Genomic DNA, 11,865 nt, shown 5'->3' with positions numbered 1-11,865 from the left:
ATATATATATATATATATATATGTGTGTGTGTGTGTGTGTGTGTGTGTATATACATATACATACATATACATATATATACATATACATATATATACATATACATATATATATATATATATATATATATATATATGTACATGAAACACTAAATCTGGCAAACGGAAAATATAATGCAAAAAAAAAAAAAAAACTTTCCGAATGTGATGCGGTTACTCAACGCTGTTGTTGTAGCTGATACTGTAAAGTAGTTCTTGTAGGAGTTGTAGTTGTTGTTATGGACTGTAGGGGCGCTGTTGTCTCTATTCCAAATACTGCGCCAGAAACACTCCGTTATATTTTATTTTTTTTTCACTTTACAGTTGAAGACTTTTTTAATTACCACAGCAACATGCATGGATTACGCTTTGCTCAGTTGAGATATCTGAACAGGGAGTCCACAGGCGTTTTTGCCTGTTTGAATGACTCATGCTTCTTTTACTTAAAAGGTCTGTTTTGGTGAACAGGTTTTTTTTTTTGATTGAATGCGCTCTTTTCCCACACACTGAAAGGTAGTTTATCGCCTCCTATTATGTCTTGTTAATTAGTATTCTCTACAGAGTCCTGCGCTTTTGCTGTCACCAGCCATAAATCGCTTATCTTTCTCCTCTCTCCTCTTTCTCCTCCTCTAGAAAATGTTGCTTAGTCCTTTTAAACCAGAGCGTCTTTTTCTTTTTTTTTTTTTCTTCTTCTTTTTTTTTTTAGTGAATTCCTCTGCGCGCAAATGAGACACTGAACGTGTTGTTGAACCACAGCAACACATCGGAAAGTTCTGTGCTTTGGATTTGGACTTGTTATCAGCGCTGTTATGGACGGACACTGGATCAGGATCTGCGCCTTCACGCTCACCACAATTTTCCTTCAAGGTATAAACAACAACAACAACAACTAACTGTATAAGAGATGAGTTGAACTTGTTGAATGCATGTTGTAATCCTCAGGATCCCAACCCTGGTCCTGGAGAACCCCCTGTCCTGAACATAATTTCACAGCGCTTTTGGGGTTGAAGTGGTTGTGTTAGTGCAGGGAAAACACTAAAATGTGCAGGACATGGTACTCCATGACCAGGACTGGGAACCTGTGCTGTAATCAGTTATTTTATTCTGCATTGAACTGATCACCAACTCTGGAGGTCAAGGTGGGTAGATTTAGGAAGATTCCATGAAGGTTCTGATTGCATGAACAGGCTCAAGAGCACCACTGGGAGCAAATATTGTACAGCTGTACAGCATGTGTGTACAGTACAGTGATATTCCTTCCTTTGCATATCTGAATCTGGTAGACTGAGCCACTATACATTGTAGTAGCTATAGAGCAGTGAGGGTTAAGGACCTTCTCATGGGCCCAACAGTGGCAAACCAGTTGTGCTAGGATTTTAACACAGCTTTCTGATTACTTGGCTAGAACCATAATCACAATGCCACCTCCAGCATACATCACCATTGTAACTTAATCTGAAAAATCTGACCTGCCTGGGGCAGTTTAATCCAGTATACAAACAGAGACTGTATTTTAGCATAGCACTATTCAAACAAAATGTGCCATTTGTCCTCTCATGTCAATTCTCAAGCAAAGCACTGCTGATACTTGGTCCTTGTAATTAATTGGACATTCTGCTGTTTCATTTAGAATCACTGACAATGACTTTATTGCTTTTGCTAAAAACCTGTAAGTCAAAAAGCTAACCGAATATTGATAATTGTTTTTTTTTTTAAATTTCCACAGTAGATAATACAACAACTTATTGTAAGAATGTGGCAAATAGTTTCATATATCATTTATAGTGAATTTGATCCTGAGCTTCGGTTACTGTCTGCATGTTCTTCCCACGTCTGCATGGGTTTTTGTACCATCATCCAAAAAACACATACCAGAACTGGCTACACATATCTGACAGAGACCTTATGGACTGACATTCTAGTTAAAATGGGTGCGCATCAGCTACATATGATATAAATGCTATAAATGCTATAAATGAGTCATTCCACCGAATATGTGCCATTTCCATCCCCAGAACATTATATGTATAAATATTCATGAAAATGAATTGAAAAAGTGTCCTACACATTAATCTAATTGTAAATTTAAAATATATAATTTAAAACATTAATAAAAACTACCTAGAAGCACTTTAAAAATAGCATTTGTTACCTGTCCACACTATCTAAATATAATGAATAAAATCCTTCTTCTTTTTTTGCATTGTGTAACTCCATATCTCATCTAAGTGTTAAATATTTTTTTTTTCATAAGAAATCCATAATATTTTGGTTAAAATATACATTTTAGTCATGTCCCCCTCAGTCCTGTTACCCTAACACAATTCCCCCTCTGAAAAATATGGAACATTTCACAAGTCACATGTTCAACAGGAAGTTGTATCATCTGGATCTTCTGAAGGTCATGGGAAGACCAACAGTAAGTTCTCTCATTTTCTTTTATTTATATTTGACGATATTGTAACTGTGACGGAGAAGGTTAATCTCAGCGTACAGTCTTGTTACCTAAATTATTTCTTAGATGATATTTGTTTATTTTTAAAATCCTAATTTTTGGTAAATCACTAGAATGTGCTCAGTGTGCTCATGCTATTAGCATGTAAACCATGTGGCATTATTTGATGTATTTGCTAATTCTATGCTAAAAACTCAGTCGTGTTACTTTCAGTCCTGTTACTTGTATAAAGAGACGGCTTCTTAGAAAAGGTCTGGCAAGTTTGTTTTTTTTATAAATTTAATGTAATTCTAACTACAACACTATTATATGTACTGTAGTTTGCAGCTGGATCATTTAGTGTTTTGTAGACAAGCAAAAATATTTTCAAACTGATCTTAGGTACTGGTAGCCAATGCAGAGATCTGAGTACTTGCATAATATCGTCAACTTGTTGTCGCCTTTGTCTTTCGTACCTTTTGTAGAAGATGATGGAGAGAACCCGTACTATGCAGGAGCCAGGAACACCCACTCATGGCATGCTGCAGGGGAAGGAGCGAAACTCACCCACTGCCCTCTCTATCTCCCCTCTCTCTGTCACTCCCTCCATCACTCTCTCCCTCCATCTCTATCTCTCCCTTCCCCTCTCTCCTTCTTTCTCTTTTTTCCACCTCCTTTGCTGTGAAGAACTATAAGCACATAGCACATTCTTTCAATACAGAAATCTCACACATACATGCACACACCCGCACACATGCACACACAGCCATGCACACTCACGCACACACAAAAATACACGTATGCACACTCACACACATGCACACTCCCACGCATCTACGTGTACATACACATTCCATGTTACCCAATGCTTATTCCTGTTACTAAATTTGTTTTTTTTTTCTAAAAAAAAAAAAAAGTTTGGATCTCCATTGAAAGGAAAAAAATGGTTTTGCATAAAAATAAAATACAACTTGTGTGCATATACAGTGTTTTTTTAGTCACAAATATCAATAATTTGAACATGTAACCAATCACTTCTTTAAAATAAATCCTTTCTTGAGGGGAAAACAAAGGAATTAGTTTACATTCTTTTAAATATGCTTTTTAAATGATATTAGTTTTGGTAACAGGACTGATAAAAATGCAACCATCTTCCACTTAGAAACCTTGAAATGAAATAAAGTTACTTGAGATTGACCAGTACACATTTTGAATAGTTAAATATGTGTTATTAGCTTCAGTGTTGAAAAAAAGATAAAAAATGAAGTTGAATTTGGAAGAAATAGAACAAGCAAATGGCACCCGTTCGGTGGAATGGCCCTTTAGAAACGTGCTCTGGGGCTTGTCATATGTAAAAATGTTGAAGAAATTAAGTAGGTCAGTGAAGCTGAGAGATGGGAGACTGAGGACATGCATGCTCTCACCAAAGATAATCTAAAAGATATACAAGATTTCTTTTTTACTGTTACAGTAAAGAAGTTGTGCTATGAATGAATAAATGTGATCAGTATGACAAAAAAATACACTTACTGGCCAGTTAAAGAGAAATACATCTATACCTGCTCATTCATGCAATTATACAATGAATTATCCATTTTTTAATGAATTAATGATGGAATATAAGGGATTATGTACAACATGTTTAGTTTTCTTATATATTTTTTCCTATATGCCATATTTTGCATCAAGTAGCCAAGTGGTAAAATTTCAGTTTTTCTTTTAAAGCTGCTTCCTTCCAAGCCTTATTCTGTCTTCCCCCTTTAGACTTAGCAGCTCTGAACCTGAGGAACGAGCTGTTGGGAAAGTGTGTGCAGGTGCAGGATGGAGAAGCCAATGAAAAGGTGACTTTGGAGGAGTGTAAACCAGGCTCACTCTTTCAGGAATGGCAGTGGAACCCTGAGACACGCTTCTTGATGAACCCACACACAGGAAAATGCTTGACAGCTCTCAAAATCCAAGATCAGGGAACTGTGGGCCCCTTAGCATGCAGAGCTGAAGATGATGAGACTCAGGCTTGGAGTTGCTCAAAAAAGGGCCACCTCACATTGTACGGCAAGGGCTTCCATTTGAGTGTGCGCTATGACTCGTCCGATATCTTTCTTTCCACCGAGCGAGGGAAGAATGCCAAGTGGAAAACACTGAATAAGCGAATGCCATGTGAGGAGCCACCGAATGAGCCTGAGAAGATAGAACCAAAAATTATTGCTAAAATTCACCTGTGGCAGCGTAAGCATGTCTTGTCAGTGTGCCATTGTCCTCATTTACGTGGAAGTTTTAGACTTTGCCATCATTACACCTAGCTGAAGCATAGTATTTCATCCATTTTATTAAACAAAAAGCTCAATTTTTAACATATTAGAGATCATCAGTAGGTTATGATTTTGCTTTCTATTCAATACATTGGTTGATAAATTGGTGGTTTTGCTGTAATTATTTTAACGCCCATTTTAATGATGCCTCATCAATTATTCCTGATTTAATAGCCTAAAATATATTTGTGATCTTGATTGTTTTTAACAGTCATTTTAGTCATTGTACTGGTGTTATCTGCAATGCTGTCTTGTGTCATCTCGTTTAGCTCAAGTAAATGTGGACCTTGATGCACCGAAACCCACTCAGTCAAACAGCAGCACTGATGATGGGGAATCTGGTGCATTTGGGAACCCTCTCAGCATAGAGAATGGTGAGTATACTGTACAAAACATTTACAGACAAACATACTTTTACCTCTGTAATTCAGTAATGTTTTATGGCTTTCGAGTTTTAGCAGTGAAGTTTGGCAAAATCAGATTACCTGTGTCATATTTTACTATTTATGATGTAGGATTTTATAATACAAACACAAATAACATTGTCAGTGTCACTGTAGAGATGAAACCATCAGAAAAAAAAAAAAATGAAGTTCTGAGTTGAAGTTGAAAGAGCAGTAAGAAGTAACTGACTTTGAACATCGCTAATCACATTGAGGGCTGTTAACAGATAGGCCTTTAATGCTAGCATGAAAAACAAAGTGAAGTTTAGGAGTCAAAAGACTATTAAAAAGAAGGAACAAGAAAAAGGATACGATATTCAAAAGCGTTCATTGTTTTCTCAAAGAAAAACTTGTAAACGGTCTAAACTGCTTAGCTAATATCATTATTTGAAGACTAGAGTTGCAGTCCAGTCAGGCTTGCTAGCTTGCAGATATTTTTTACCACAGCTAGTATCAGGGATGCTAACTGTCACACTTTCAGGCTGTATCTCACACTCTCAGCTACCAGAGATGCAGGTATTTTTATTTTTTCTGAAAGCTTGCTATGAAGATTCACAGGGCATCTGGTTGAGACTAGAGGTATGTATTGGGACAGGGGTCTCACAAGATGCAACACAAATGTTGTGCAAGTGGTAGTTTTTTACTTTCATGTGGACGTGAGTGAGAAGATTGCTGGACATGCATTTACAGCATCCTTAGTAACTTCCTAGTCAGGGTTGTGGTGGTTTAAATCAGACTACTAGCTTGTTCATATTTTGGGAAATAGGACCACTTCAATTCATTACAAAATGTCATGACCATTCCTGTGAGCAGGAATAACTGCAAGGTCCTCAATTGAGAACTTGAGGAACTGTCAGAGGTAGAATTTAGACACTACACTGACATTGTTGTAATGTTTTCCAGTGTTTCTGCGTCTGTATTGCAGCACGGCGGGTGGGGTGGTGGTGCTGGGCTTTCAGAGGAGTTTGGCAGGAGGCAGGTGTGTGTGTGTGGGGGGGGATTTTTGTTTGGGAACCCATATTTATCACAATTTATCTTGTCATTATGGCTGTATGCACAAAGCTTCAGTAAACTCCTCTATATGTTCCTGTGTTTTGTGGCTGCCTGTGCCTGAAATTAGAAACGGGGGAGAACAAAAATGATTTGTGACAACATTCCTATTGATGCTCACATGGGGGCAGCAGAGGACAAAAGCTAAGAACATAAAAGAAGCTGCTCAGGAGGATTCAGTCAACTAATTCATTATCTGGATAATGTGGGTTATTTTGTTACATGAATAATAATAATAATAATAATAATAATAATAATAATAATAACATTATTATTATTATTAATAATAATAATAATAATAAGAAATGTAATACAGTTGCACACAGCTTTAAACACTTTTTCGACTGCTTTCATTTTTAAAATGTAAATAAAATACTTTAGTGAAGTCAGTGGTTAAATGCTGTGGATATACATTTGAACATTTGATATCATTTTGATATTGAACTCACAAACAATGGACCTTTAAAACATATAGGACCTGGACTAGTCAGGAATTACTTAAGGGGGACTGAGGAAATGTGCTAAATAAAATCACAGTTGATAGTATGATAAGTGTGACACACTTGTGTATTTTGGGTAGATGCCAGACAGCAGTAGAACCATGGATTACCATCCACCATTATTATCTTATTAATAAACTTTCCAGTGAATGTTGGAAATACCTGTATGACTGTTCCACTGAAAATTATTTTTAAAAAACCCAAAACACCCCAACATGCTATTTATATGACGGAAATTACATCTAGCCTTATAAAACCAGATCTACCAGGAAAAATATTTGCAGTGGGTTAAACCTGTTTCATTGCATTTCTCATTTGGTTGATGTTTTTATCCAAAGTGACTTAAAATTGAGCTTAAAAAGTTTGGCAGCTTTGGTGATGCTGTGATTTCAACTCACGACCATCTGAGCTACACATCAAAACTGAGCCACCACTTCCCCAATGGGTTCTCACCATAGTGGCTTGTAGCGATTAAATGTGAACAAGTTTTTTGTTTGACCGTTTATGAATATCATTACTGTGAGCAGAATTACTGTGCAGAACAATGTTATCTGATGGATGTAATGTATGTGTATGTTATGTTAACCACCCACGAATAAGCATTTCTACCTGCCATAAAATATTTCAGGATCCCCCTACAGCTATGTCTTTGTGACCTAATTATAGTTAGGTTTTAGATTAAGAGATATCTTGAATCTTGTTTTAATCACATTTTAATGATCCTTATAATAACATATACATAAAAACACTCCCATTGGCATCCATGAACCAAGTGAGCCCACCCCACACACACCTCATAAATCCCAGTTTACCCCTCCACAAAAACATGTCGCCTAGAATGCTGTGAAAAAGTATTTGAGTTTTCTGTTTTCTGATTTCTTCGGTTTTTGTGTACTCAGTTGTTTCAGAAATTAGAACAAAATCTAAGATAAAACAAAGGCAGCCTGAGTAAACACAAAATACACTTTTTAAATGATAATGTTATTTATTGAAGCAAAAAAAGTTATCCAATACCAACTGGGCCCGTGTGAAAATGTATGTGTTCCAGTAGTTACTAATTCCCCAAATCTATGAAACTGCATTCATAATGGAGTTCAGCGGGACTAGACACAAGCAGGCCTGATTACTGCAAACCCTGTTCAATCAAATCAACATTTAAATAGAACTTTTTCAACAGTATGAAGTTGGTTAAAAGGTCTTACCCAGTAACACACTGTGCCAAAGTTGAAAGAAATTCCAGAAATGATGAGGAAGATGGTGATTGAAGTACATCAGTCTGGGAAGGGTTACAAAGCTATTTCAAAGGCTCTAGGACTCAAAAGAACCACTGGTGCAACTGGATTATGCAGCAAGACAATGATCCAAAGCATTGGAGTAAATAATAGTCCTAGAAGTGAAGGACTGATCTCCAGTTATCGGAAGCATTTGGTTGCACTTATTGCTGCTTGTGGCACAACCAGATTTTAAGTTTAAGGGGGCAATTAGTTTTCACAAGGGTGATAGGTGTTGGATAACTTATTTTTTTTGCATCAATTAAAAAATAAAAACTGTATTGTTTGTTTACTCAGGTTGCTGTTGTTTTATGTTGTATTTCGTTTGATGATCTAAAACTATTTAGTTTGTCACACCCTCTTCATCTCTCTCCACTGGCTTCCTGTAGCTGCCCACATCAAATTAAAGGCCTTGATGTTCACGTACAAGATCAGCACCCCCCTACCTCAACACTCTCCTTGAGGTTTATGTTCCCTCACGCACCCTTATGATCAGTTAACGACCGACGCCTGGTAGTGCCTACTCAGTGTGGCTCAAGGTCCCTTTCCGGAACCTTCGGACTGACTGTCCCTCAGTGGTGGAATGAACTTCCAACTTCAGTCCGGACCGCACAATCTGACACTATCTTCAAAAAACGGCTAAAGGCCCACCTCTTCCGTGTGCACTTAACTAACCCCTAACTTGCCCTTCCCCCCTTATATATTTAAAAAAAAAAAAAACATTCTGCACTTACATTGGCTCTTATCCCTCTTGTCTGTACATTTTGCTTCTCTTTGTACACTTTGCATGGTAGGTACTTTTTTTCTCTGCTTTGTTCTCTGCTTTGTTTTTTGCTCCGTATTGTTCTCCGCTTGATATATTGCGTTGCTTCTGTTTCCTCATTTGTAAGTCGATTTGGATAAAAGCGTCTGCTAAATTAATAAATGTAAAAGGGTAAATGTATGAGATGTACACAAAAACAGGAGAAATCAGGAAATACTTTTTCACAGCACTGTACAAATGCCAAATTATAGATAAACAACTATGTGTATGTGTCTTTAAAAGGAATGGAATGGAAGGTGACCATGCTGGTACTGAGCTCTCTTGCCCTCATTATTGGGACGGTCATCCTTTTCCTGAACATCTATCAAAATAGGTGAGGTTACTTCCTTCGTCATTCTTATTTCACGTAATGTGTGACTGATGTGTTGACAATTATTTTGAGTTTTTTTCAGCAGCACGAGTTTGTTGTTGAGCATGAGTAGCCGTTATGCAATACCTTATTTACAATGACAGGAATGTCAGGTTTAAAACGGTACAGGGTATTCCTGTTATTCAAGCCCTTCCTTTTAATTTCATTGACTTGTTTGCCAGGCAAAAGAAGACTGTTGTGGTTCTTAAGTCATACACATCCATTGGCGAAACCAGTCTACCTGGCTCCCCAGTTTCCAGCGAAAGATCTCCTCTGACCAAACATCCTATGAAACCTCCCCGGTCTCCGTCCATTCAGCGTGGGGAGATCCTGGTTGAATGGAAGGATGGCACTGTTACGCCACTATTCGACACCTACCAAACCTCCTAAAGAGCCGGATTGGTGCCTTACTGCAACACAAATGCTGCCATACAGTACTCCTACTTCTGTTATATGAAACCTCATCTGCCGCTTTTCACACTAATGCATTGTGCTGCACTTAAGCATGTAGTGTTTTTCTCTTTTTTATGTAGCCACTGCACTATTTATTCTTTCATGCATATTTCATGCAGAAATTGTAAACAATCATAACGACTGGCCTCGTCACTTAGAAAAAGCATTGCCCCTCATCCTCCTTCCCAAGATGGTAGAATCAGTATCAGTTGATGTTTGGGTGGAGGTGCATATGTGCCCGTGTGACCTGTGTGTGTTTGTGTGTGTGAGAAAAAGTGTGCGGATTTGCAGATCACAAGAGAACAGGTTGAGCTACAGTATAATTAGGCAGTATTTCAGGGAAATCAACAAAACTGTCACGAGACAGTGTTTCCATGAAAGACTTCATGTCTAGGAACAAAGTGTAAGATTTTGTGATGCTACATGCTTTGACTATGCCAGAAAATGGAAACAGATTGTTAACAGTTACTTAAAAAAACAACAACAACGTATGTCATGTGCAGTGTGTCCATGAGGGTGCTTGTGTACTTGTGTACATGAATGTGTCCATGTACTCAAGTACACAAGAATGTGTGTCCATGTACACAAGTCTGAGCACAACCTGAAGCATAATTTACTAATCAACAGTGACAAGTTAGGTTTAATGCAATGAGTTACATTCCTGCAGGTGCTCATACCTGCACTAGTCCCAACCTGCCATATTAGAAGCAAACTCTTTTGTCTCAATTATAAGTTAAACCTGGGTGGTGTAGCCACTCTGTTCAGGCATTAGCATGTAGCCCTTTTGTTAGTGTAAGAAGCCTATAATTTATTTACCAGCAAATCAAAGCAATAACCAATATCTCATATATTTTAGAATGTATCCATCCATCCATGCATTTTCTATACCGCTTATCCTTCAGGGTTGCGGGGAACCTGGAGCATATCCCAGGGAGCATGGGGCACAAGGTGGGGTACACCCTGGGTAGGGTCCCAGTCCATCGCAGGGCACAATCACATACACATTCACACATCCATTCATACACTACGGACATTTTGGACACAATCAGCATACCATGCATGTCTATGCATGGGGAGGAAACTGGAGTACCCAGAGGAAGCCCCTGCAGCACGGGGAGAACGTGCAAGCTCCACACACACAGGGCTGTGGCAGGAATTTGAACCCCCAACCCTGGAGGTGTGAGGTGAACATGCGAACCACTAAGCCACCGTGCACCCATATTTTAGAATGTAATAAATATTAATGATAGGCCTCCATGTCAGCTATATTTTTATTAGCGTGTATTATCTCCAACAATCTCACTATATTAGACATGTTCTTGCTTGACTGCTGTTCAAGCATCCTTTTTTTATCTTATAAAAATACATTCAATCCATAATATGTTATTGTAGCCTTTTTATGCCTTTTTCCTCCTCTCTTATACCAATCTTCATACATACATACAGACCTTTCCATCGAAATACATGATTACAGCCTTGTCTTTGGAGGCCAATTTGAAAAGTTATAGCTAATTTTAATTTGGATTTTCATCAATATGTATTTTTACTTGCTCTGTAAAATTCTTAGAAAGACATTAAGCAGTTGAATCATTTGATCAAAACTAGTACTAGTATTGAGTTTTAGTGTTATAGGAAAAAAGGGCATAAGTGCTGCTATGTTTTAACCTTAACTACTTTCCTTGAAAACAAAATAATGAATGTTTTCAGAGTGCAGGATAAGATTTTACCTGATTATTTATGCACTCCACCTCCTCACTCTGTGTCTGGACATAATCCAGTGCTTCTGAAAAGATGCTTATTTTCAGTGAGAACAGACCATCACCTCACCTTGCCTGGTTTTATTTATAGGCATGTATTTATAGTAAAGGTATTTATCTAATTCTATCTAATTTCATGTAACTCTGTCTGTTTATCTAGTTCCTTCATCACAGCACAGTTGCTTAATCATTATTATATTGAACTGTGGTTGGAAGCAGCTGGGCTTGTCAGAAAACGTGATACATTTTTCAAGTGGCTTTAATATATAATTGCCATGAAACTTATAGGATAGACAGCTAACAGACAGTTTTGATCCTCTAGAGATTATGAGTACGATTAAGATAAAAGATAAGATAAAAAACTACAGTGGTGCTTGAAAGTTTGTGAACCCTTTAGAATTGTCTATATTTCTGCATAAATATGACCTAAAACATCGTCA

General features: G+C 37.6%; 1 protein-coding gene across 1 annotated transcript; it reads left to right on the top strand.

The window, feature by feature from the left end:
- The first annotated feature begins 209 nt into the window (after positions 1-209).
- On the top strand, positions 210-10,063 carry si:dkey-245n4.2 (uncharacterized). The gene is made up of 6 exons (XM_053610242.1): positions 210-549; positions 743-903; positions 4,235-4,696; positions 5,049-5,153; positions 9,089-9,179; positions 9,398-10,063. Exons 2-6 carry the CDS (start codon positions 846-848, stop codon positions 9,603-9,605), a joined length of 924 nt encoding a protein of 307 aa, XP_053466217.1. The 5' UTR covers positions 210-549; positions 743-845; the 3' UTR covers positions 9,606-10,063.
- The last annotated feature ends 1,802 nt before the right edge of the window (positions 10,064-11,865 follow it).

The sequence above is a fragment of the Ictalurus furcatus genome, chromosome 22 (assembly GCF_023375685.1).
Source record: "Ictalurus furcatus strain D&B chromosome 22, Billie_1.0, whole genome shotgun sequence".
NCBI classification, from domain to species: domain Eukaryota; kingdom Metazoa; phylum Chordata; class Actinopteri; order Siluriformes; family Ictaluridae; genus Ictalurus; species Ictalurus furcatus.
This window is presented reverse-complemented; position numbering and strand designations above follow the sequence as displayed.

What these genes read in the sequence shown, in the direction of transcription:
- si:dkey-245n4.2 (XM_053610242.1), top strand. Translation starts at nt 846, where the DNA reads ATGGACGGACACTGGATCAGGATCTGCGCCTTCACGCTCACCACAATT. An exon ending in TAAAATTCACCTGTGGCAGC is followed by an intron (nt 4,697 to 5,048) that starts GTAAGCATGTCT and finishes CATCTCGTTTAG; the next exon opens with CTCAAGTAAATGTGGACCTT. An exon ending in CCCTCTCAGCATAGAGAATG is followed by an intron (nt 5,154 to 9,088) that starts GTGAGTATACTG and finishes TGTCTTTAAAAG; the next exon opens with GAATGGAATGGAAGGTGACC.